We start from the raw sequence: 27,312 nt of genomic DNA, 5'->3' as shown, positions 1-27,312 counted from the left end.
CTTTTTTCCAGCTGTATTCATGTGTGCTTATCAAGCAACCTTGGGTCAACTTTAACAGTTATGGACTCTATTCATTGGAGTTGAGACAGGAAGGGTAAATGATTGAAGGATGCTTCCTGTTTTGAGAGGGTGAGACCTCAGAATAAGGGGCACTGATTTCAAATGGAACCAAATAAGATTTGTTTCTCTGAGAGTTCTGGGCTTTTGGAACTGCTTGCCACAGAGACCTGTGGAGGATGTCCTTGCAGATATTTAAGATAGGATAGATAGACTTCTATTCATTACAATCATCAAGAGTTCCAGAGACAGGGCAGTGGCATGAATTAGGAATGTTGGATCAGCCATGCTCTTATTGAATTGGAAAGGAGGATTGATAGGTTGAATGGCTTATTCCATTTCCTACTTCTCATGCTTCATACTTGGACATTGCCTCAAGATTTATGGATGCGGGGGGGGGGGGGGAGGTCAGATGCACCAGCATCCGGGAGCTAGCTAGCAGGCAAATGATGGACGGACGGGGGTGAACTTACTCTTATTCCTGTGAGTGCGTAGCGCGTCATCAGTTGGGCGAGACCCCCCCCCCCCAATTGCTGAGGAGGGCAAATTCCCGGGAATTTCACCGGACAAAATAGGGTCACCGCTTGCCTGCGATGTGAAAACGGGTGATTTTTCAGGTGATAGATGGGGTGCTTGTCCAACACTGCCTTGGCTCGGATACATCAAGGTTTTGCAGTGTTGATATATCTGGCCAATATTTTCAGTCACACACAAGGTGATAGAAAAGTCTTTGGAAGGTCAGGAGAGCTTCTGCCTTGCCCTGTCTTGAGGGTTAGGGTTAGGGTTCATAACTTCATAATCTCTGAAGATGTATCCTGGGGCTACCATGTCGATGCAATCATGAAGAAGGTAAGCTAGCGGATAAATTTTGTAAGGAGTATGAAGAGATTTGGTACATCACCAAAGACTTGCAGATTTCCACATAGAGAACATTCTGGCTGGTATGGAGTTGCCAATGCACAAGACAGGAAAGGGCTACAGAGGGCTGTAAACTCATCCAATGCCATCACCAGTCTTCACTCCATTAAGGACATCTTTAAGAGGCGGAGTCTCAAGAAAGCAGCCTCTCTCCTCAAGGATCCCATTGGCCAGGTCATGCCCTCTTCACCCAGCTACCATCAGGAAGGAGGTACAGGAGCCTGAAGACACACATTCAATGTTACAAAAACATCTTCTTCCACTCCTCCATCAGATGTCTGAACGGGCAATGAATCTAAAGGCCCTGCCTCATTTCTCCTCCTCCTTTTATTTGTACTAATTATTGATTTTTAAAATCTTGTATTTAAGGAATTGTAATTTATAGCAATTTTGCAGCTTGCCCTTCACAAAACAACAAATTTTGTGACGTACATTCATGACAATAATTGGAATAGTTATTCCAGTTATGATTCCGATCCGTTGCAGAGCCTCGTATTTCCCAATTAATACAACGTAAGGACTGGGAAATTGTCGGAGAATTCCCTGATCCACGTTTGTGGCCCACGTTGCTGTGGCGGAGGAGGGATTTGTCCTTGGAACTAGACTTTGTTGGGCCATAATATTGGGGGCATGTTCAAGGTGAAATCGTGCAAATCGAGTTTGATTGACCTAATATTGCATTGCAACATTTTAAGGGTTTAAGAAATTAATTTTCAGATCTGAATTTGCTTGCAAGTGTACATGATTAAGCGCTCTCCCTCTCTCTCTCTCTCCCCCCCGCCCCCCTCTCTTTTGAAGCTCCCATTGAGTATGAGAATTACTACCACAAATTATCTACTCCTGAAAATCACACTGTGAGCACTTTCAAGAACGGAGGGATGATCAAAAGGTAAAGAATCGGTTTTGGTTTCTCCATTGTCCTTGAGATTTTTGCTTAGAAGATCAAAAACTTTGTAAGGAATGACTGTGTCTTTTATCCTGAAATCAAAGGGGGTTTGTGGATTGAACCAATGCTATAGAATTTGAGAATAAGGTAGGCCAAAAGACAGCATTTTTGGTCTGGACGGGAGCCGAGAACCAAGAACAATGGGGTCAAATTACTGTGGATAGGCTGAGGATGAGTTGGGGCTCCATGCCTGGAAGGTTGAAGGAAGAACGGGAGCATTGGGTTTGGGACCCGGGGCTTGGAATCCAGGCCGAGAGTCCTATTCGAAGAGCTGATTGAGGTCAGGTTCAAGTAATGTAATTATTTCTGTTTAATTTGCTCTTGATTTTTTTTGCCAGCGAGATGGGCAGGCTGGCAGATGATTGATTACAAAAGCTGATGTAAAAATTTGGAACACAGTGCAGAAGTTAGGAGGAAGATGCGGGTGAAGACGAAGATGATTTGATTGGCATGTTGCCATGTAATGTGAAGTTGCCTTTTGCTTGCTGTAAGGCAGATTCACCATCACTAGAAATTGCGGAAGCCCTTCTTGCAGTCAGAGAAAGAGAGTCATCCCAGAGTCACCAAGTGTTCGTGGCTTTGCCTCCAGTGCTCCCTGCAGCCGCACCTCGCCCCTTGTCTAAGGCGGGGGCGGGCCAAACCGCAGGTCGCGAGGCATAGGTGGTTCTTGGGCACATAATGTGCGGCTCGCGGAAGTACGTTGGCTGAGAAATGAATTGTAGGAGCCGGTGCTCTCACTGCTAATTTTGGTGGGCTTGGTCTGTGATCACATGACTGTGGCAGCTCTCAAACATCTGAAGTTTATCCTACGAGTTAAGCAGGTTTGGCCACCCGTGGTTTAGGGTCCCTGAAATGGACATGTGCAATGACTATTTCCAATAAAATGCAGGGCCTTTAACAGAGTCTCCATTGACTCCACTAACAAAGTCTTGGAGGATGGAAGGATGAAAGTCTTGGAGGATGGAAGGATGAAAGTCTTGGAGGATGGAAGGATGAAAGTCTTGGAGGATGGAAGGATGAAAGTCTTGGAGGATGGAAGGATGAAAGTCTTGGAGGATGGAAGGATGAAAGTCTTGGAGGATGGAAGCCTTCAGATATTAACACAGGATTTGTTCCATTCATTAACATGTTGATGTTGGTCATTATGCTGGGCTTTTACTCTTTTGTCATTAACTTGTGTTTCAATATTTTTCTATTTCAGATACTGTCCTAATTTTTTGCATTTGCCCCACAGGTATAGCAATAAAATGACCTTTTGCTGATGCATTTAATGTCTGTTCATTCTTCACCTCTGAACAGCAGATATTTGTGGACTTACCAGCATTTAACACCCCTGCTTTGCAATGCCTCATAGATTAACACTTAACCTTTTTTGAATGTTATCCTCTGACATCTCACGTCATTGATATGAAGAGTTTCCACCATTGGTTCTTGAACAAACCCCAACATTAAATGTGTTGGATTCACTTACACTGGGTTTCGGGATAACCATGGCCAAGGGCAACTGTCACCGAATAATATAATGTCCAGAATTTCTGGACCTAGCTGTGCAACTTGTGAACCAAGCTCTGGTCAAAAAGATAATCAAAGATGAATTGGGCCCCTCTCTGATTGCTGTAATTTGAGAAGCTTGAAAAACAATAGGGCAAGGACAAGATCAAATGAACAAAAGGGCAGAAATGCGGAGAGAATAAATGTTTCGCTGGGTTCTGATCTGAGGTCAGCAAGTTGAAATATTCCCCTTGTTTGCTGGATCTCCAAAGGAAAGTAGAATCTCGGACATTAAAGAATAGAAATGAAGGTTCTGCCTATCATGTAACATGCAGTTCAGTATTCCTGGCTCCAGGTCAGTGGTCTTCAAACTTTTTCCTCACACCACCTTAAGTATTCCCTATGCCAGAGGTGCTCTGTGATTAGTAAGGGATTACTTAAAGTGGGATGTGAGTGGAAAGAAAAGGTTTGAAAACCCCTGTTTTAATCGTACCTCATTGACTCGTTATGTGCATGGTTTCACGACTCCAAAGGAAATGGGCCAAAGACAATTTTTCTCACGCAAATTATTTCAGTAACAATTGGGTCTAGAGCAGTGGGTCTCAACCTTCCCTTACAGCATAGAAAACATGGCCTTTGTGCCAAACTATTATTCTCCCTAGTCCCACTCACCTGCACCCAGTCCATAGCCCTCCAGACCCCTCCCATCTATGTACCTGTCCAAATTTTTCCTCAAGTTTAAAATTGAGCCCACATTCACCACGTCAGCTGGCAGCTCATTCCACACTCCCACCATTCTCTGTGTGATGAATTCACCCTGAACTTTTCCCCTTTCACTCCTAACCCATTTCCTCTGGTTTGTATCTCACCTACCCTCAGGGGAAAAATCCTACCTACATTTACTCTGTATATACCCCCTATAATTTTAAACACCTCTGTCAAATCTCCCCTCATTCTTCTAAGCTCCAGGGAATAAAGTCCTAACCTGTTTAACCTTTCCCTGTAACTCAATTCCTGAAGTCCTGGCTAAATCCTAGTAAATCTTATTAATATCGTTCCTGTAGTCAGGTGACCAAAACTCCACACTCCAAATTTGTCCTCACCAATGTTTTATACAACTTTACCATAACATCCCAACTCCAATACTTAATATGCCAAAATTTCCTAAGTGGTGAATGTGGGCTCAATTTTAATACTTCAGCTGGTAGCTTGTTCCACACACCCTTCACTCTCTGTGTGAAGAAGTTCCCCCCAAACTTTTCCCTTTTCACCCTTAACCCTTGTCCTCTGGTTGTTGTCCAGGTGAAACCTTTCACCCTGGTAATCAGCGACAACACCAAGATCAGCTTAAATGTTGAGATATCAGGCAATCTCACTGTTTCGAGGTTAGGTTCATTTGCCGCGTTTTAACTGCTGCAGTTGGAAGGGCTCATCAGCGAGCTAACAGTCATCAGCTACGGAAGGTGCACAGAGCTACCATGAAAAGAGAGGCCAGGGAGGGCATCAAAATTTGCATTGCTCTCTGAGTGGCATTACTAATGGGGTGTGGGTGGGGGTTCAGACCCCACTGGGTGACACCAAAATGACTGTCTTTGAGCAATGATTCAGCAGAAATGTATTATTTTTTATTTTAAAAATCCGTCGTTAGTTATAATAACAAAAAACATTTTTTGTAAGCCCAGCTCACATACCTAACAAGGCTCAAACTCGATGCTCATTTACTTTTTGAACCTGGTCTGAGCTGTCATCGAATCACGTGGTTTCGTCTGCACTCGCTGTCTGCACACGCTGTTGTGCGCATGATGTGGTCGTTTAAAGGTGTAATTTTAATTTTGCTAGTTGTTTATCTCACTGCTATTTAAGGATTATCCAGGAATTAGGATTTACAAGTAACATTGGTGCAAGAAACATTACTAAGGATTCTGTTTGGTCTGATACAGGAGGGGGTCCATGGGGTGGGCGACATCTCGAGTTACTGCATTTGATGACACCCTAGTGAGGCCGCTGAGTGGCATGGGATTTAAAGTACAAATGCTTGGCCTGTATTTTTGACATTAACCCATCGATAACCCCCATTTTTTGTTGTTCAGGTTTACCAATCTTTTACCTGGTTGCAGTGCCAAAGCTCCCAGCAGCAATTCGGTCAGTGTCATTTCGCCACCTCCTGGTAAGGAACAATATTGCAATAGATTTGGCTTCTGGGAATTAAAAGTTTGAAGTTTAAAACTGTACTTGATTTGGTACATTATTATGGGTTCCCCTGTTCCTGGTCACTCTCGAGTAAGTCCTGAGAGAATGTGAATGCACATGAATATAAAGTTGAGGGTAGGATTAGATTGACTTTTGCCTCCAGACAGAACCAGGTTCAATGTCTGAAGGCACATCCCTCTGGGTTTACTTCTACCACTGGACACCACATTTTTACAAGTGTTCCTGAAAACTTCAAGCTGAACACAGATAATTTCAGATTTGCAGCATCACAGAGGAAGTTGGAGAAACTGTAAATTAACTTTTATTGAATCTTGCATGCTTACTCGCGTAATGTGCCTCAGTATCGAGATCGCTAGGGCTACAGCTGGTTTATAGCCCTAAGGCTGTAGTTTGAATCTGCAGGAGAACAAAGACACACCCACCAGTACAGTGTATTCGACACCGGGTATATTCAGTGGGAGCTCTGCCTTTTATAGTCAGCTTCGGCCGCATCACCACCGGGGCATTAGCTTCAGCGAGCTGGCTGCCGATTGCTTACCTCGGATGCCTGGGCCCCAATCCACCGGTGGTGATTGGTCATGTCACTGCTCTGCCGGCGGCCTATGGAGTTTCAGCCGGTCGCCGTGTTCGACGGCCATTTCCTGTGTCGGCCCGAGGTGTGGGCCGCTACACCTCTGGGACAAGCTCTCAGGTTGATGGCACAAGTTGTGTAACAAACGTGAGGAGTCCAAAGGTTTATCTTGGTCACCAACTTTACAAATGAAATAGAGCTCATTGGCTTTCTTAGTAAGTGCTATCACATTGTGTCTTTAAGGCATAAGCGTGTGTACTCACCACAAATGTAACAGAATGTATCACAGCTGTTGCGACATTGACGAGAGATTTCTGCTGTATTGAATCTTCCTGAAGACAATAAATGCTACTGTTAACTCCACTCATTAGGCTAGGAAAAAAAATCTTCGTTGTCCAGTGTAATTAAGCCAAAAAAATCTATCAGCCCCCATCTTTCTCATTTTTAAATTTTTTTTTACACTGTGAACCATATCAATCAAAATAGATACAAACATTTCCCTCTTAAATATACAGTGGCATTTTCTCCCCTTTTTTCCCTCCTAACTTCCCTCCCCCCTTCCCAGCCCCCTCCAAACCCATTTAACATAAATATTCAACGTACACAATACAATAAAACCATTAAACAACGTCATCACACAATGAAAATAAACAAGAAAATCGTCTCATCTACTTTTGCACACTGGATCAAGTCATTTCATCGTCTTTTCATTCTATCATTTTAGGGGGTTGAGGTCTGTTGTGTTCCATGTACAGTTCCCAAATTTGTTCAAACATTGTGACTTTATTTTTTAAATTATATGTTTTTTTTCCAGTGGAAAACATTTATTCATTTCCATGTACCATTGCTGTATTCTCAGGCTCTCTTCCATTTTCCAAATTGACATTATACATTTTTTTGCTACTGCTAAGGCTATCATAATGAATCTTTTTTGCGCTTCATCCAGTTTGAGGCCTAACTTCTTATATGTTTAAATGATATTATCTTTATGTTTAAATCTTTTTCCCACTTTTGTTTGGGTTAATAGCTTATTTCATCATTTTCCTTATCTTGCAGCTTAATGTACATGTTGGTTATAAATCTTTTAATTATCATTGTGTCTGTAATCACATATTCAAAGCTGCTTCCTTCAGGTAATCTCAGTCTGTTTCCCAATTTATCCTTTAAATAAGCTTTCAGTTGATGATCTGCAAACACTGTACCATGAGTTATTCCATATTTGTACTTCAACTGTTCAAATGTTAATAAATTATTTCCCAAAAAACAATTTTCTATTCTTTTGATTTCTTTTCTCTCTCATTCTCTAAAGGAAAGGTTGTCTATTGTAAAAGGGATTAGTGGGTTTTGTGTCAATAATAATTTTGGTATTTGGTAATTCATTTTTTTCCTTTCTAAGTGGATCTTCTTCCATGTATTGAGTAAATGATGCAGTACTGGTAAACTTTTTTTTGCACCAGCTTTTCATCCCACTTATAAAGTATATGTTCCGGTACCTTCTCCCCAATCTGGTTTGTCCCTTGTCTGATAAAAATCTGATAAAGTTTGGTAACTGCAAGCCACCTTGTTTGTACCACTCTTAATTTATCTAACGCTATCCTCGGTTTCCCCCCTTTCCATAAGAATTTCCTTATTATTCTCTTTAGTTCATTGAAGAATTTCTCTGTTGTTACGTTTGAAATAAGTATTGTATCCTTGGGAAGACATTCATTTTAATGCAATTTACCCTCCCTATCAACGTTAGTGGCAATTATTTTCAATGTTCTAAGTCTTCCTGTAATTTCTTCATTAATGGCTGATAATTTAATTTGTATAGGTGTCTTAAATTATTATCTAATCTAATAACTAGGTATCGGATTGCTTGCGTTTGCCATTTAAATGGGGATTCTTTTTTAAATTCTGTATAATCCGCGTTACTCATTGGCATCACTTTTTAATTTGCGTTGATCTTGTACCCTGATATTTCTCCATAATCCTTCAATTTCTTATGTAGTTCTTTTATTGATAATTCTGGTTCTGTTAAGTATACTATGATGTCATCTGCAAATAAACTGATTTCATACTCCTTCTACTTTATTTTTATCCCTTTTATTTTATTTTCTGTTCTTATCAGTTCTATTGCTAAAGCGAACAGTGAGGGAGATAGTGGACATCCCTGCCTAGTTGACCTACTTAATTTAAATTGATTCGATACGTATCCATTTACTGTCACCTTTGCCAATGGTCCATTATATAATGCTTTAATCCAATTAATGTATTTTTCTGGTAGGTTGGACCTCTGTAATACTTTGAATAATTAATTCCATTCTACTCTGTCAAAGGCTTTTTCTGCACCTAAAGCAACAGCCACTGTTGGTATCTTATTTCCCTGAACTGCATGAATTAAATTAATGAACTTACAGACATTATCCACTGTTCATCTTTTCTTAATAAATCCAGTTTGATCTTGTTTTACTATTTTTGGTACACAGTCGGCCAATCTGTTTGCTAATAATTTTGCTATTATCTTATAATCTGAATTAAGTAGAGATATTGGTCTATATGATGCTGGTGTTAGTGGATCCTTCCCCATCTTTGGAATTACTGTAATTATTGCTGTCTTACATGAATCTGGCAAGTTTTGTGTTTCTTCTATCAGGTTCATTACTTCCAGGAGAGGAGGAATTAATAACTCTTGAAATGTTTTATAGAATTCTATTGGGAATCCATCCTCTCCAGGGGTTTTATTGTTCGGCAGCTTTTTTAATACATGCTGTATTTCCTCGATTTCAAATGGTTTTATCAGTTTGATTTGTTCCTCTTGCAATTTCGGCAGTTCACTTTTAGCTAAAATCTCTTCTATTTTGTCTTCTTTCCCCTCGTTCTCAGTTTGGTGTAATTGTTCATAAAATTCCTTAAAGTTCTCATTAATCTCCATATCATCTTTCTCATTGATAGCTATTCTCATGCAAACCTGATTCAGTGCTGTGGCTTCACAGGCAAATTTGTCTTCAGGTGATTAGGAAGTGTTATTCAAAGTGAACCAGGGGTTAAAATGGAACTATGGCTGGAGATGTGGTGAGTACAAGCTTTATAGAAGTGGGTATTACAGTTGGATTTTTGTGTTGCTCAGCAGAGGAGCTGTATACCAGTGTTGGTGATGCACGACAGGAAAACTCAAGCAACTACAGAGTGCTTTATGACTACACTGCTCAGGTAAGCCTGACACTTGGTTGTTATTCTTGAGTGAGATGATGCATCCTTACAAAAGAACTTAAAAATAGGAGCATGGTGAGGCCATCCTTCCTGTCAAGCCTGCTCCGCCATTCAAAAGCTGACCTGAAGATAGGCTCGTCTCCCCTATCTGCTTTCTCCCCATTGTCCCTTTGAAGTATTCTCCTTGAACGCAGCAATATGGGCAGCCATGTCCCTCTTGCACTGGGGCATCTTCTCCCTGCAGCAGTGGCATCTGAACCACTCAATGGATGGCGTTTGGGGCAAGTGTCGTCTCTCAGGAAGGTATCCGGATTAGTCCTCTTACGTCGGGTAGGTTTGAGGTGTGACGTGTCTTCCTGCCTGCCACTTTTCAGGGAGTATTAAATTTGACCAACATTGTGTGGGGAAAAGGGATTCTGCTTGTGATTTCTGGAATTAAATGTCTTGCAGCTAATGTTAGCACATTGCAACTCAATACAGGCTCTTCGGCCCACGATGCTTTGCCGACCTACATGTTCCCACCACCAAAAAAATGAAACCCTCCCCACCTCATAACCCTCTGTTTTTCTTCCATCCATGGGCCTGTCTAAAAGTCTCTTAAATGCCCCTAATGTTTCAGCCTCCAGCACCACCCCTGGCAACACATTCCATTCCAGACACCCACAACTCTGTGTAAAACATTTACCCCTGATGTCTCCCCTAAACTTTCCAATGATATCCTCTGGTTTTCTCTCAGAAACATGTAGATCAAGAATGCAACAGCACAGAAAACAGGCCATTCGGCCTCTCTAGCCTGTGCCAAAACATCATTCTGCTAGTTGCACAACCCTCCAGACCGTTCCCATCCAATTTATTGTTAAAACCTAAGAGTGAGCCCGTATTTACCAAATCATTAATTAAATTTAGGTCCATTTTGATTTCTCCAGAACAATTACATTTACAGGATGGAATGTTTAAGGGTACAGCAGATTCAAAGAGGAGAACCAAGACTAATTCTTATTTTAAGCTCCCAACTTTCTCAAAAATTTGATTTTAATTGATTATAGTTTTAAAAATAATTTAAAAACTTTCTGAATTTAAAAAAAATTGATTTGAAATTTTAGGATGGCACAGAATTAGGAGCGGAGCAGATGATTTGTGATTCATTACAATGAAATCTTTATATAATCATCTGTCAAGTAAATATGTATAAATTGTAGCATTTAATTATTAGGTTCATGAGAAACGACATTAGTTAGAAAAAAATGTTGAAAATGTATAAAGTCTCAATTCTTTTCTGTAATTGTGATCCAATGAATTTGATTATTAACCATGGAAATATTTTACATCACTTTTGGCGTCCGATGAAATTGATGTGGAAGGAAGTCACACAAGGGTCATTCATTTCCAAGACCATTGTGAATAGAAACTGTACAGTGCATGTTGATTCAGTCCCCAACAGAATCTGTACTCCATATGCTGCATTATTTTATATTTTACTTTTGTAATATATATTTCACGTACAAATAAATGCATAATCATTTATGTAGCTTTCCCTTGAATGAGATAGTCACTGAGTATGGAAGCGAGTCAGTTTTGATGTCTGGGATCCTGGTAAAATGAAGATCAAACATTGGGATGGGATTTAGAGGCCAAATGAAAGCAGGTGGGACATTCTAGTTGGTGTGGGCTTAAGGGCCTGTTTCCATGCTTTGTGGCTCCAACCTTTTCTGCCATGTTGTCAGAACGCCGACGAGCTGGACATCAGCGCTGATGACATCATCCAGATCACAGATGAAAATGAAGATGGGTGGTGGACTGCAAGTCGTAATGGCAGGAGTGGTTTAGTCCCCAGCACCTATTTGGAGAAGGCCTGAGAGACCCAGAGCTCATACAAACCCAGCTGCAAATTCTTTGCAACAAATTGAGGAACAGTAAGATGGTTGGCGTTGACCAGCAAGCTGCTTAATTTTAAAGTTACATGAGGTAATTCACTTGAAATCCAGTTTAATGTGGTACATGCTGTTGAGATGCTCAATTGTCACACCTGTAGTATATACCTGTAAATGCAGATCACTTGTAGACCAATACTGTGGTGAATACATGTCTGTCGCACATGAATAATTTATTCCTTCAGATCTCAAGATTGTTCTTGCACTAAGTTCCCCAAATTTCAAGATTCTTTTATTGTACCAATTGTATCCTTTCCGCTATTTAACATTTCCCAGTTCAGATGCACTGAAAGGCATTATAAACCTCCCATCCCACTACATTCATCTTTGGTGTTTAAGACCACAAGACATTGGAGCAGAAAGAGGCTATTCAGCCCATCGAGTCTGCCCTGCCATTCAATCATGCGCTCACACATTTTACCACTTAGCTCCTCTGCCCGCCCTCCTCACCATAACCTTTGATGCTCTGGCTAATCACGAACCTATCAGTCTCTGTCTTAAATCACCCGACCTCCACAATTGCTTGTGGCAACGCATTCCACAGATTCGCCACCCCCTGGCTGAAGAAATACCTCCGTTCCGAGTGAACACCCTTCAATCCTGAAGTCGTGCCCTCTTGTCCTAGACTTTCCCACCATGGGAAACAACCTCAGTCAACTGGATTACCCTGAAGTTAAACATAGACAATGCTGGAAACTACCCAAATCTAGGCTTGCACCTTTTTAGAATATGTGAAAGAATGTTCAATTTCGTGTTTCCTTGCAATCTCTTGAGCTGCAATCATCTGGAGTTTCAGGTGTTGAAGAACCCTGCTAAAACATGTCTGAAGTTAACCAGTTGTCCCCAAAGGCATCCAGCATTGGTTAAGGCTGTGGTCAAATTTTACAGCAGCTCCTGCCAGAATTAAGTCCCGTTCTGTCCAACGTTCTCACCTCGCCATATCCAGGTGGTGTGTTTTTTTGTGTGTGAAGCATGGCTCAGCACAGAAACCAGAGGAGGATTTATTCTTTCCTAATCCAGGATTTTCAAGCCATCTTGCAGTTTTATTCCTGAGCTCTGTGAATAGTTCTCTACGCTGAGTTTAGTTTTAGAGTGAACTAAGAATTCTAGTGATTCCTAGCAGTTATGTTTGTGTAATAAATGTCAAAGTCTGAAACACTTATCTTTCCAACATAACGTGTATGCAGAACACTGGCTAGCTTACAGTTGTCACAATCTTTAGTCAAGGCTTCTCATTGAAACTGCTTGAAGTGAGGTTCAAACTGCAAAACTTGCGATTAATTGGCTGTAGTGTTGCAGTTGCAACTTGTGGCCATAAGGTGACACAATTGATCAAGTGGCCTTTCAGTTTCCTTGTATGGTCTCTTTGGCTTGGCTTCGCGGACGAAGATTTATGGAGGGGGTAAATGTCCACGTCAGCTGCAGGCTCGTTTGTGGCTGACAAGTCCGATGCGGGACAGGCAGACACGGTTGCAGCGGTTACAGGGGAAAATTGGTGGGTTGGGGTTGGGCGTTGGGTTTTTCCTCCTTTGCCTTTTGTCAGTGAGGTGGGTCTATTGTTAAGAGAAACAACTGAGTGTTAACAACTGGTGCATTGTAAATAAGTGGAATTGTACTGTTAAATACTGCCCGTTTGCTGTATAACCTTGCCATTCTGATCCTGTCTTAAAAAATAACGTAGCTTTATATAGTCAATAACTGTGTGAAAGTGACAGAAAAATCTCTTCACAGCAATAGTTTGTGAGCTTAAAGTATTAACAATTATAAATAGTTAAGGAGGTAAACTAATATGTAGCCATAAATAGTTTGTCTGCCTGTCTCATTGCAAGTGCTTAATAAAGTTGATTAACAATTTTACTTCTGGTAAAATGAATGGTCTGGGTTTCTTGGAAAGTGCGTTGTTACCAGAGAATTTAAAAAAAAAATTTAAACATTTAGCAGGACACTTTCGGCCCACGAGCCAGGGCTGCCCAATTACACCAAACTGACGTACAGCACCCCTGGTATGTTTTGAAGGGGGAGAGGAAACCGGAGACAACCCACACAGACACAGGGAGAATGTACCAACTCCATACAGACAGCGCCAGAATTGAACTGCAGTCCCGTTCGCTGGTACTGTAACAGCACTGCGCTAACTGCTCAGTTAATGGTTGTCTGTGGTCAGTTACACAGCAGAGAGAGGCCCTTTGATCCCATTTGCCTGCACCAGGCCAGTATCCATCTACTCCGTTCCTGTCCACGTACCTTCAATTGGAGTCTGTTTATTATCACAACTGCGGCCAACACTGGCCTTGGTGTACCCACCTATTCCCTGGTGGGATTACCCTCAACACCTCTCTCCTACCAGGTTGGGAAACCAGGTGTTCGCCTTGACTTGCAATAGCCCTTCTCTTGGCAGAAGCTGAATATGAATGTTAAGTTGTAAGAACAATAGAAATTGGAGCAGGAGTCGGCCATCCGGCCCGTCGAGCCTGCTCCGCCATTCAATGAGATCATGGCTGATCTGATGATGGGCTCATCTCTCTCTACCTCCCTGCCTTTTCCCCCATATCCCTTAATCTATCCAACCTTGAATTAAATATATTTACTGAGGTCAACTCCAATGGGCAGCAAATTCTACAGATCCACACCACTCTGGGAAAAGCAGTTCCTCCTCATCTCCATCCTAAATCTACTACCCTGAATCCTGAGGCCATGTCCCCAAGTTCTGATCTCCCCCACCAATGGAAACAACTTACCTACCTCTATCTTATCTATGCCTTTCAGAATTTTGTTTTCATAAGATCCGCTCTCATTCCCTCTACCAATGATAGCCAACATTCCACTTGCCTTCTTGATAGCCTGCTGCACCTGCAAACCAACCTTTTGCGATTCATGCACAAGCTCTCCCAAGTCCTTCTGCAATCACTTGCCATTTGAATAATATTTTGTATCTTCCATTCTTCCTTCCAAAGCGGATAACCTTGCCAATATTGGATTCCCATCTGCCAGACCCATGCCCACTCAATTTACCTATCTATCTCTCTACACACTCTCTCTATTCTCTGCACAATTTGCTTTTCTACTAAATTTAGTGTAATCAGCAAGTCTTTTCTCATACATCCATTTAATGTCACTGAAGGATATTAAGTGGCTCATCTGCTTGCACCTGAACTGGAACCTGTGAATTCAAGTCTAAAGCTCTCAGCACAAAGACCTTCACAGTATGATCTCTGCTGCCCAGTTCCCCATATCTTTCAAAGAAGCGTCCACTTCCTCCAAGTACCATCTATGATCCAACCTCTGCAACCCTTTGGAATGGAGCATCTTGAGGATTCACCACTCATTCTCCGAGATGAATCTATGTGGGATTTACAAAACAGTACCAAGGAAATAAGCAAACTGCTGAAGGAGTCACCTACAGGGAAAAATGAAAGAGCACATCCTGGTTAACGTGCCCCGTATGGTGATTCACTTCACGTGTGCATGACTGCCGATAAATGCACAATCTGAAATTGACTGAAGCTACCATACATGACAGCATATAGATGAGCCCAACTTAAAAATGATACCTCAAAACCGGGTCATCTTATATGGCAGGTCTAAAAATCTGTACCTTGACGGAGAGTCTCAACACCGCTGTCATTCTTCCTGCCAGCGCTGACGTAATCTCGTCCATGCCTTGTTAGTCATTAACAAAGTCTTAGTGTACCCCCGCGGGGTCTGACTGCCATCGGCTCTGTCCAAGCTCTAAATGAGTGAAACATGAAAGTCTGCAGATGCTGTGATTGTCCGAAATGTTGGCCGGTCTTTTCACCGTCCATAGGAGTCAAAGATAGATTTCCGGTGTTTTGGGCACGAGCCCTTCTTCAAGGAAGAGGCAGAATGAGGCTGAAGCAGGACAACTCAGAATGCTGCCTGGGGGAGGAGTCCAGGCCAACACAAAGTGTTCGTTGGATGTGATGAGAGGTGAGAATGGATTGTCTATGCAAAAGGAGACCAGGGAATGGGAGAGAGAGAGAGAGAGAGAGAGAGAGACAGATCTGGGGGAAGAAGTGATGCACCGCCAGACTAAGACCACCCACAAATTGAAGGAACAACACATCTTCAGACTGGGCACCCTCTAACCGAATGGTATTAATAATTACTTCTCTGGCTTTCATTAAAACCAACCCCCCACCCCTCCCCACCTCACTTCTATCTTTGTCTTCTATGGGTGCTGAAAGACCGGCTGAGTTCCTCAGGCTTTAAACAGCCTGTTACAGGAACAAACAGTGATTTATTTTTAAATATGCTAATAAAATTAAAACCTTTACAGGGTCACTTGGGATTTTAAAAATTGTGATTTGCTTTTAACAGCATCCAGTGGTCAGAGGTAAGTACCAACTTAGGCTCGTCCTCATACAAAGGGTATCGCTCAAAACCTACATTTTGATGGAAATTCTGGGGTCACTCCATATGCCAGCATATACAGTTCTATTGAATTTGAAAACAAACACTGCTGGAAACACTCAGCAGGTCAGGCACCATCAAGTTTCAAGTGGAAGACCCTTTGTCAGAACAGTTACACCATAACTTAATGGTGGTTACTAATTTCAAGTTGGATTTTACTGCCAAACAAAGTTCTCTGTTTTTAAGTGAACCTCTGCTCTGGTCTCTTGGTGACGATAGGCTTGTGACTGTGAAAGCAAAGCGGGAGCCCCAGTCGAAAGCTTGATGCTGGGAAATTTTTGAACATCAATCTTTCTGGGTCACAGAACAACAATGGTCCAGCCCTCTGCAGAAGGTCAACTGCATGGATTTCCTCTGGATCAGACATTCCCATGGAAAATAACACACGGCTCCAGCAACGGTAGCGGAGGAGGAAGAGTGCAACTCTCCACAATTTTCTAAGCAGCTTACAACAGCCTCTCAGCTGCTTTGGAAAGGTGACCCCTGCCTTCGAAAGGAAGATCAATCCATTCTCATAGTTACCAGATCTTCAAGCGACAGAAGTGTAATAGATGCCAATCATCATATTCCCCTTTAACCGATGCTCCTGAAATAAGACCGACTCCTCCCCCCCAAACAACGCCATCATCGACAATCACTGCATGTTTGGAAAGTCTGTGGTCGCTCTGATCTTCGTTTCACGGCTCAGAAAGGAGTTGAAGCCATTTGAATTTCTGCGTAGGATAAAATCTGTGCAGGACACAGATTGTTATTCCTGTGCATTTCCTGCTTCTATTACTAAACATTGCCACTATAAAAGCCATGGAGCTCAGTTTTGGTGCTGTTTGATGAGTACTGATCTTTGTCACAGGCACATCATACAGTATTGGTGAGACCTCATTTGTAGCACTGTGTTCAGTTTTGGGCACCTTATTTGAGAAGCTGGCGTTGGAGAGGGTTCAGAGACCCCCCCCCCCCCCTCCCCAGCTCTGTCTCCTTTCACACAAAATGATAAATTCTTACCTTGTCCCTTATCATATGTAATTAACACCTTTTGTTGGTTTGGATTCCTTCCCCCAGCAGCACTGTCAGGATTCTGAGACTTTCTGCTTATTTCTTGAAGAAGGGCTCAGGCCCAAAATGTCGGCAATATATCTCTGTCTCCAATGGACACGGAAAAGACCAATGAACCTCCTCCAGCATTTCGGTCTTTTTTACTATAATCACAGCATCCGCAGACTTCTGTGTTTCACTCTTTACCGGAATGCTATGAGGAATGAAAGAGTTAGCACATAAGGAACATTTGTCGACTCTTGGAGGAGTACAGAACGATGGGGGGTTGATCTCATTGAGGCATTTTGAATGCAGAAAGGATGGAGTAGATGTGGCAAGGATGTTGCCTACGGTAGGAGATTCTAGGACAAGAGGGCCGAACTTCAGGATAAAAGGACATCAATTTAAAACAGATGTGGAAAAGTTCCTTTTGGCAGACGGTCGTGAATCTGTGGAACTTGTTGCCACAGACGGCTGTGGAAGCGAGAACATTGGGTATATTTAAGGCAGAGATTGACAGGTATTTGATTAGTCAGGGTATCAAGGTTTACAGGGAGAAAGCCAGGGGAGTGGGGCTGAGTGAGACGATGGATCCGCTCATGATTACAATGGCGGAGCAGACTTGACAGGCCAATGGGCCAACTTCTGCTCCCCCATCATGTGAGATGGACCCTTTGGCCCATTGACCATGCAATCAAGCACCCACTTACTTTAATCCCATTTAATTCTCCCCAAATTTGCAACAACTCAACTCACCTCTTCCTCCCCCACCCCCAAACCCCCAGATTCTATCACATAATTAAACAATTGGGGCAATTTACAATGGTCAATTACCAATTGGCACACCTTTAGGATAGAGGGGGTTCAGAGAGGAGGTTCAAAAAGGTGATTCCAGGAATGAAAAGGTTATCATACAAGGATTGTTTGACGGCTCCTGGCCTGTACTTGTTGAACGAAGGGGAATCTCATTGAAACATTTTGAATGTTGAAAGGCACGGACAGATCAGAGGTAGGAAGGCTGCTTCTCAAGATAGGAGAGTCTAGGACAAGAGGGCACAACTTCAGGATCAAAGGGAGTCCACAGAACAGAGGTATTTCTTCAGCCAGAGGGAATTTGTTGCCACAGGTGGTTGTGGAGGCTGGGTCATTTAAGGTTCTTGATTAGCCAGGGCATCAAAGGTCATTGTGGTTCAATACAGAGAGAGGGGAAAAAAAATCAATGAACCACAGACACTACCTCACTTTCTGCACTTGTCAATTTGTTTACATTTCTGTATTTGTTTAAATATGCACTTTGTCGAGTACAGAATTATTTTGCACGACCAACAAGTGGTAATTCCATCTCACCGGCTGGAAAAAGGATCTCAGGGTTGTATGTGATGTCAAGTATGTATTCTGACAATAAATCTGAAATCTACTGCTCTCCACGAAAGCAGCCTGATCCACTGAGCACCCCCCCAAACCCCATCTTCTCCTTGTTTGCAGAGAATGATTTGTTAATGTGGAAGTATTTTTTTTTAATTACATCTGGAGGCACAGTTCATATTGTTCTCAACCCATAGCAGCCAGGGTCACCTGCCATCATTTACAGATGGGAGATTGCTCCACTGAGGCCTAGCAGGTTAGGTCAAACAAGAGTCCTTCAGCAAACACAAAACCTGACACTGCAAAGAGAATTAAAGAGGATAGCCCCAGGAACAAAGAAGAGGAAGAATTTTGCATCTCTATAGTGCCATTTCAGATAGCCCAGAAGTCTGGATGTAAAGGCGGAGAAACTCCGCCACAATGCATGATCACCCACCTTTCCGAATGTGCAGAGGTGGTCTCCGAGCCGCATATCCCAACCCCTCTCCGAGAGGCCCTCCGCCGATCAACCTGAATGGGCAGGCCAGACTAAGCGGCTGTTTGAGTCCTTGGGACTCCAGAAGGCGCTACGAGGCTCCTTTGGATGGGACGCTGAAGTTAAGTTCGGTAAGAACGGTAAGTTCCCCATCTGCTCCGTCACCGGTCTCAAGGCAGAGGCCAAACCAAAGCGCCTTTATTGCTGATGAAGACCTTCCCTAGAACGTTGGCAGAGGTTGTGGAACCGAACCATTAAACCTCTCTTACCATAGATTCTGCATGGCTCCAGGATCCTGGTTTTATTTTGGACTTCCAGCACCTGGAATATTTTCTTCTTGAGTCAAAAAAGCACCACGAGATGGTTTTATGAATGATTGCAAGACTAAAGTGAAGCAGACTTCACTCTCCGGACAAGCACACATACTGACCCAATTACAAACACATTATAGGCACTCAGACTGAAGATTAATAATTCTGATTAAATCAAAAGAAATCCATTGACTTTAAAGCCCCTGGAAACATGTCAGAATCTGTCAAGACTGGTAATAAAATTTATAATGAAACAATGGATGAAATTAGTCTTAGAACCATAGAACACTGCAGCATCATTCTACTTGTCCCACTGGTTCCTGCACCCATTCCATAACCCTCTAGAGACTTCCACCGTACCTGAATCCATCCAGTTTATTTTTAAAACAAGAGTGAGCCCGCATTTACCGCATCAGATGGCAACTCATTCCACACTCCCTATTGTAAACTGCAACGTTGGCTTGAACTAGATTGTACCAGTGACATTAACAAGCCAGAGGGGCGTTTTTGAAAGTTTCACTTTACCATTAAATCGGTGGCTGCATATTGAGGATATAAAGTTCTCACTTAATGTTTTATATTTTAATAACAAATTTAACTTAGACATACAGCACGGTCACAGGCCCTTCCAGCCCAAAAGCCCATCCCCCCCCCATATACACCAATTAACCTACAGCCCCCGTACGTTTTCCTGAAGGGTGGGAGAAAACCGGAATGCCTGGAGGAAACTCACACAGACATAGTGAGAATATACAAACTCCTCACAGACATTGCCGGATGAGAGCCCAGGTCGCTGATGCTGTAATAGTGTTACGCCAACACCTGCTTTTCCCTTTTAAGGTGCTGGGTACAGGTTTATTCACGAAAAAAAACATACAAAAGAAAACAATGCAAAATCTTTTTGCCCCCTTATTGTCATATTCATTATATACATTCCACTACTGTACATTGTAACATTGATTTTCTACCTACTGTGGCCCCTTGTTGTTACTCCCCCCAACCCCCTCTGTGGCTGGAGGACTTCCCCCTCCAATCTCAGCTCCTCCATGCCCAATAACAGAAGGATCCCAGAGTGAGGTCCTTCCCCACAAGCCCCTTGTGTTGGCTGCTCCAAATCTCAGTGCAGCCTAGAATATACTGTACAACATACAGATGTAAACAAATAAAGAAATGTAAACAAACTGACTGGACAATACAGAGAGGGAAAAAAAATCAATACTGTGCAAGAGTCCTTAAATGCGCTCCTGATCGAGTTTGTCATTGAGGAGTCTGATGGTGGAGGGAGAGCAGCTGTTCCTGAACCTGGTGGGGCAAGTCTAGTGGCACCGATACCCATTTCCTGATGGCAGCAGCGAGAACAGAGCGTGTGCCGGGTGATGATAGATGACGGCAGCATCCCCTGTAGATGTTCTTGATGATGGAGAGGGTTTTGCCTGTGATGTCCTGGGCTATGTCCACTTCCTTTTGTAGGACTTTACGCTCATGGTGTCCCCCATACCAGACCACGATGCAGCCAGTCAGCACACTTTCCTGCATGCACCTGTAGAAATTTGCCAGGGTTTCCAACATTATACCAAACCTCCACAAACTCCTGACGAAGTAGAGACGCTGACATGCTTTCTTTATGACACCATTAGTGTGTTGGATCCAGGAAAGATCCTCCAAGATAGTAACTCCCAAGAACTTAAAATTTTCTCACCCTCTCCGCCTCTGATCCCCCAATGACAACTGAATCGTACACCTCTGGTTCTCCCTTCCTGAAGTCAACAATCAGCTCCTTGGTTTTGGTGACATTGAGTGCAAGTTTGTCATTGGTGCGCCATCCAGCCAGGTTTTCGATCTTCCTCCTGTATACTGACTCATTACCCCCTTTTCTGTAACCCACTACTGTGGTATCGTCAGCGGAGGGCAGGTAGGATGGGGAAGTGGTGGCAGAGAAACACAGTAAGAACAGGAACTATTGAGATGACCCATAGTGCAAGAGTCCAAAGTTTCTCTTGAGAATAGAAGATTAATAGTATTGTTAATGATTACCAACTTGCTTGAAGTTCAAACAGCTTTAAGGAAATACAAAGCCCTCATCATTCCAGCTGGTGACTGAGACTTGTAAGTAATGATAAGGGATTATACTGCCACCTGTTTATTTTAAAGGACCTTGCTGGAATATCAAAGACAAACACAAGAGACAGACAGCCACCAGCTGGATTTAATTGAAAAGATATATTTGTACAGTACTTTTCACACTCTCAATCGTTCAATTAATAACACTGGACAACAATTTTCCCCCCCAAAGGTTTGTTTCCCTATAATAAATCGGGGATTGTGATTGACAACTTCAAGCTGAACACGAAAATAATTTCAGATTTACTGCATCATGTAGGAAGTTGGCGAAACATTAAATTAACTATAATTGAACTTAACATGTTTAATCGGATCGTGACGCTGACACATTGGGTTAGTTCGACCGACCTAAAAATGTTTTGCTGTTGATTTTCGTTTGTACTCAGCATCTGATGCCTCTCATGTCAATGTCCAACATTAGTTGGCCGGCATTAATGGATTCCAATGGCCCTGATGTCACTTTTCCATGGTTGCAAGGTCCTGGTAAAATCTTTCACCGTGTTTGTCACCAACATCAGCCGGGAAGGAGTCCCAAGTGCAAATGCAGAAAATGATTTTTCAATGACATGTTGCACTGCATGGTTTTGGATGCTTGAATTAGACTTAAAATACGACAAAAATAGGATATTTATAAAAAATGGTACTGTACTCGGTAGGAATATTTTAAGGTGATTTTCGTGATTAGCAGCCCAAAATCCATAAAATACACCCAAGTGTTCAGGAAGCAAAATCTTCGTTGTCCAGTGTAATAGGTACTTTAGAAGTGTAAACATTGGCCCCCACATCTCTTGCATTGCAAGAATCCATGCACGACAAATTCCCATGAAAAGCAGTGAGACAATTTTGGTGACAAGGGTTGCACTTTCCACTAAATAATGTTGAACAGGGAGGCACTGTTGATGTAGCGGTTAGCGCAACACTCTTACAGCGTCAGTGATCTGCACCAGGGTTCGAATCCTGTGCTGTCTGTAAGGAGTTTGCGTGTGTTTTCCCCTGGACCTCCAGTTTCCTCCCATCATTCACACCGCACCAGGAGTAGTAGGTCAGTTGGATGGCATGGCTATGTGGGCTGAAAGAGCCTGATACTGTGGTGTACGTCTAAATTAAATTATGAAGAGCATTGTGCTTGAAAGAGCTAGACATGTCTCCACATCCTGTGGTGGTAAACCACCGGCCTACTGCAGGGGGCAACCTCTGTACCTGCAAGAGTGTAAGGGGACAGGACAACACCTGGCCGGCTGTCAATCAGTCGGCCTGAATGGATCAAGCCCCATCCGGTTGGTTGTCAATCACCCTCCGGGATATAAGCCTGCGACAGCCTTCCGAGGCCTCACTCAGAGTTGCTGCAGCCACAGCCTGGCTGGCTCTGTGGAAGTCTTTGTGGATTAAAGTCTGTTGCACAGTCTTTACCTTGTGTGTGTCTGATTCTGGCTAACAGTGCACCACACATCCCACAAAACAGTCTTCATTCTACCAATTTCCTAGCAAGCTTTCTGATTGTTGCCCAAATTAAACTCCTCCATTTCAATTTTCTGAACTGCAAAACAAGTTAGTCAAATATTGAGAGATGAACTCTCCTGTTCCTCAATTAAATCAGACAAAAAACCCCCACTTTATTTGTTTACTAGGTTGCAATGAATTGGCTAATCCAAGACAGGATCATAATTCGTCTCAATTGAAGTTTGGGGCACGGTTAAATTGAACAAAATAAAGGTTTCCCTGCTGTTCCCTGACTCCAGAAATTGTACATTGCTTTAGAGAGTTTCAAATAAAAAGTTACAAGATAGCTAAAAAAAAAATTTGAAACTTGCAGATTTCAAAATAATTTTAAAAAAGGTTTCACTTGAAGATCTTTTTCCAAATTTGTACTTTTGTTCATTTGGGTTTGCACACCACAATCTCCACACTTCCAAAACTTCAGAGTAGACAAGGCATTTTAAACAGATAATGGATGCAAGCAAGGGAAATGTTTCCCTCAGTTAGACCCTACCTTCAACACGAAAATGAGCAAATATTTTTACAGCTGCTGGGCCAGGAGATGGTCTTACTCTTCAAAGGCATCATGACATCTCTTACATCCATCTAGAATTCAAAGTTTCCAGGTTTATTGTTATTCCACAGGCCACTTCAGACAGGACAGCACTCCTTCAATATTGCACTGATTTATCTGCCAGATATTGTGTCAAGTTTGAAGTGGGGCTTGAACCTGTAACTCGTGCAAGCAAGCAGTGCAACGAAATGAGCCTCTCCTCTACTTGCGACCTATGCGACTTACGGCCATCTGTACATATGACCCAAAAAAAGCTATCAATTTTTTTTTATATATAAAAATTACGCTTGGATAATATTTCTCAGGATAAAGAATGCTGTCGGGAGAGCGCGGGGCAGTGGGATCAGTGTGGGGACTACATGCCATGCTAACATATGTCCGACTTATGTCCGCTTCAAGATCCGTCCAGTCGGTCAGAACGGAACTTGGGCGTACGTTGGGGAATTGCTGCATTTAATATTTAATGCATCATCTTCTCTCTACTCACATTCTTTAAATCCCCGTGTGTCAACATCTCTGAAGACCTATCTTGGGGCCATCATATCAATGCAACCATGAAGAAGGTTCGCCAGCTGCTATATTTTGAGGAGATTTCGTAGGTCACCAAAGACTCTTGCAAATTTCTACCGGTGTACCGTGGAGAGCATTCTGTCTGGTACGGAGGACAGGAAAAGGCTACTGAGAGTTGTAAACTCAGCCAACACTATATCATAGGCATTAGTCTTCACTTCATTAAAGGTTATCCTTAAGAGGTGATGCCTCCAGAAAGCAAATTCTATTATCCAGCACCCTCAACACCCGGGCCATGCCCTTTTCTCACTATTACCATCAGGGAGGAGGTACACTCGACATTACAAAAAACGGGCTCTTCTCTCCACTATCAGATTTCTGAACAAACAATGAACATTACCCCACTTTTTCTCATTTTCGCACTAATTATTTTTCTAAAAATCTTCTCATTACAAACTTATAATTTAAAGTGATTTTTCTCCTTATTCTGAACAATATTTACTGCTGCAGAACAACAAATTTTGTGACATGTTCATGACAATAAAATGTGATTCTGATTCGTGTTTTTTTTTGACCAACTCAAACTCAACAGGAACCAAATTCTTTTCCACCCAGGTTGGTGCGCTCACCATGCCCACAATACCATCGTCATTAAAGAAATGGAGAGTTCGAACCTTCTCCTCATTGAATGACAGTCATTCATACCTAAGAAAATTGCTGTTTCTAATGTGCACCACTTCTGAGGATTCATCTGCTGGTCATTATTTGTTCCGTGAACAAAATGGAGATAAGTGATAGATTAGGACAAGAGCTGTGGAACTCCATCGCCTCTCTGGAAAGTATCCTGGGATACTTGATATCCACGCAAACAGGAGTAGCAGCAATTTCTCCTTCTCAGAATGAACAGATTCATTTCAATATTGCTAGCAAGGAATCGACTCTGGGTCCATCTGATCCACACGGTTTCTAACAGTACGAATGACATAACCAGGCAGCTGTTTTATGCACCTAAATGCATTCAGCCCACAGGAAAAAGAAATAGCACAAGTTCAGTTTCAACAATCTTTATTTTCATTAATTCAGTTCAGTTCACATACCATATCCTTGCTACAAGGCTGTATTACTTCAAGAGATAACTTAAAACTTCTCATCAGAGCTCTCACTACAGACAGCAAACTGGAAAATAAAACTAAACATGTAAAATACCTTGATAGTACACAAACTAAAACAAAATTCAGATTATAGATTAGAGTTGATGCTTAAATCTTGGAAGATTAGGCCTTTGAAAGAATTATTAGTTACTTGTGATTACAGATTCCTTGATTTCTACAGTATTAGTCATTTTTATACAGTTTAATCTATAAATAGAACCATAGGTGCACCTATTGTGTACACTTTTGGGCGATTAACCCCAGCAGTTCAGACTGTAAGATGTGCTTTAAATTTACTTTATATACAGAATAAAGGAAAACCTCTTCAATGCCTAGACATAGTGTCTGAACTTCCAGTGGTGAAAATGGATGGCATATTGAGAATGGAAGGGACATTGGGATGGATGGTTTGGGGATGGGGGTAGGGGAGGAGAACAGGGTACAGAAACAGAATACCCAGAAAACAAATTATGCGTAAGTTCCTCCAAGGATGAGGGGCTCGTAGGATGGATCTCTGGTCCTCCTGCACAGTACAACGAAGGCACACAGCATGCCCAGCAACTGAAACAAAAACAGCAAACTTTACCCACCATCATTTGAACTTCAAAGTCTTGTGTTTAAGGGGAAAATTCATCAAGTTTGATAACCAGCTCACCTCTCTGCTGCTCGAGTGTGTGCACAAAACTTTTTTTTCCCCGTAACTAGCAAGCGCAGGGAATCAACAACAAACTTGATTAACTTCATTTCATACTGGACACAGTGTTAAAGATGATATCGGTCAAACATCATCTTTGTTCAACTCACCTAATCCTGCAGTCTACAGTTAAATTTATAACATTTCAAAATTTACATTAAATTCATTTTTTTTAAAATGTAGACATACAGCACAGTTAAAGGCCCTTTTGACACATGAGCCCGTGCTGTCCAATTACACCCAATGAACCTACAAGCCCCAGTACGTTTTGAATGAATTCCTGATTATTTTTCCATGGGGTTGGGCATTTGCACCTCTTCTAGGCTGCTCATTCCATTGATGAAGGGCTCAAGCCCGAAAACGTTAGTTCTGTATCTTTATCTTTGCTACTCGCGATTTACTCCTACTTGTTCTTTGAGTTACATCAGGGGTGGTCAAACTTTTTTGGCTGTGAGTCACACATAAAAAAAATACAAGGAATCATGGGCCAAACAATTTTAAGCTCTGCAATTTTCAACCAGTTACACGGCAAGAAAAATGGTGTATTTAGACCAGAAAACCCCTGTGCCAATGACAATTCATTTTCTATCAAAATAACTATATGACATCACTAAACAGTTTAATTGTTGACATTACAGAAGTTTATTGATGTGCTCACGTAGTACAGTCAGTATTTCTGAATCTACTGCTGTTAATTTAAATGAATACAATAAAACTAACTCTTATTCAAAAGCCATGCAAAATAAAAAGCTGGGTGCAAAATAAGAACAGGAGAAAAGACAAGCCCATCTCCAACATTCTTCCGCAACTCTCAGTTCATAGCCCAAATGTCCACCTCAATGATTAGGATGGAAAGTGTACATCTGTAAATAGGTTATTAAAGTTAAGCTATTGAAGTTAATAGATTATTTGCAAATCGAGCACTTCCCCATGACTTCTGTGAAAAAGTATTCATTCCCCCCCCCCACTGTGTCTGAAATGTTCAGCGCACCCTAGCTATTTTCCATCTTTTCTGCTCCACGATGGTTTTTTTTTTAAAACTGAGGTCAATGTTTTCATTGAGGAGTAACATTTCAACAATCTGTCTAGTGGTTGTTCAAAATGTCTGTGTGGAAACCAAGAAGTACATGCAGTGCAATTTATTGTTTGAGACTTATAATGGGCCATATTCCATTTTCTCTTCAAAATTCATCTCAAGCCACTTAAAACTGGGCAATTGCCGCAGTTAGCACAGGGGCCCACAGTATGGCCCTTCCTGTGTTAGATTGTAGTTGCTGGACCAGAAATTTCAAATTACAAGTCGGTGCACTATTTATGAAATGATTTATCGAAATAGGAAAGGGCTTTCAAATGCTTAGTAAATTATAAACCAGACGCACAAGAAGGTTCACCACCAGAATGTAATAGGTTCCTGGCTGCATCCCAAGCAAGTATACAACACTGTCATTCTTTGGTTGAGCTTTCTCGTGATTGGAATGAAATAGGAATAATGTAATCGAGGCAAGGCTGCTCAACCCTACCTTCTGCTGTGACACGAGCACAGAATTATCCACCAGACTCCACTCCATAATCCTTAGCACTGCCGACAAATGATGCAACATTGGTGCCTGGTACATTCCAAAAACCTTCACCACCGCAACAATGTTTAATTTATTAAGAGGTTTTTTTTATATAGGAAAACAAGATTCTTCTCAGAGATTTTTAAAAAATGACACACTAAAGAAATGGAATCTGTTGCCCACAACTTAGTCAGGGATAGGTTTTTACATTGTTTATTTAAAAGGAAGAAATAGAGAAGCACTTTTACAAGCTGTGGAAACAGATGGACAAATTTACAGACACCAAGTGTAGAAAG

General features: G+C 42.0%; 2 protein-coding genes across 12 annotated transcripts in view; one reads left to right on the top strand and one right to left on the bottom strand.

Annotated features, from left to right (window-relative positions):
* pstpip1a (proline-serine-threonine phosphatase interacting protein 1a) overlaps positions 1 to 13,174 on the top strand; it is a 107,596-nt gene extending 94,422 nt beyond the window's left edge. For 5 of the 8 annotated variants that reach the window (XM_069902537.1, XM_069902539.1, XM_069902534.1 and 2 more), the window contains 5 exons: positions 1,774 to 1,864; positions 3,123 to 3,155; positions 5,503 to 5,579; positions 9,304 to 9,386; positions 11,111 to 13,174. In XM_069902537.1, the coding sequence (XP_069758638.1) occupies positions 1,774 to 1,864; positions 3,123 to 3,155; positions 5,503 to 5,579; positions 9,304 to 9,386; positions 11,111 to 11,242 (416 nt within the window). In that variant the 3' untranslated portion in view covers positions 11,243 to 13,174. The remainder of the gene's footprint in view (positions 1 to 1,773; positions 1,865 to 3,122; positions 3,156 to 5,502; positions 5,580 to 9,303; positions 9,387 to 11,110) is intronic. The other 3 variants (XM_069902538.1, XM_069902541.1, XM_069902535.1) reach the window with 2 other exon arrangements.
* LOC138745470 (tetraspanin-3-like) overlaps positions 1 to 27,312 on the bottom strand; it is a 437,564-nt gene that overhangs the window by 372,242 nt on the left and 38,010 nt on the right. For 3 of the 4 annotated variants that reach the window (XM_069902530.1, XM_069902529.1, XM_069902532.1), the window contains exon 7: positions 6,458 to 6,526. In XM_069902530.1, coding sequence (XP_069758631.1) covers positions 6,458 to 6,526 — 69 coding nt within the window. Of the gene's footprint in view, positions 1 to 6,457; positions 6,527 to 24,660; positions 25,325 to 27,312 lie in introns of those variants that run through there. The other variant, XM_069902533.1, reaches the window with a different exon arrangement.

Source organism: Narcine bancroftii, chromosome 11 (assembly GCF_036971445.1).
Source record: "Narcine bancroftii isolate sNarBan1 chromosome 11, sNarBan1.hap1, whole genome shotgun sequence".
NCBI lineage: Eukaryota > Metazoa > Chordata > Chondrichthyes > Torpediniformes > Narcinidae > Narcine > Narcine bancroftii.
Note: the sequence above shows the minus strand (reverse complement) of the source record. Positions and strands in the feature narration are given on the sequence as shown.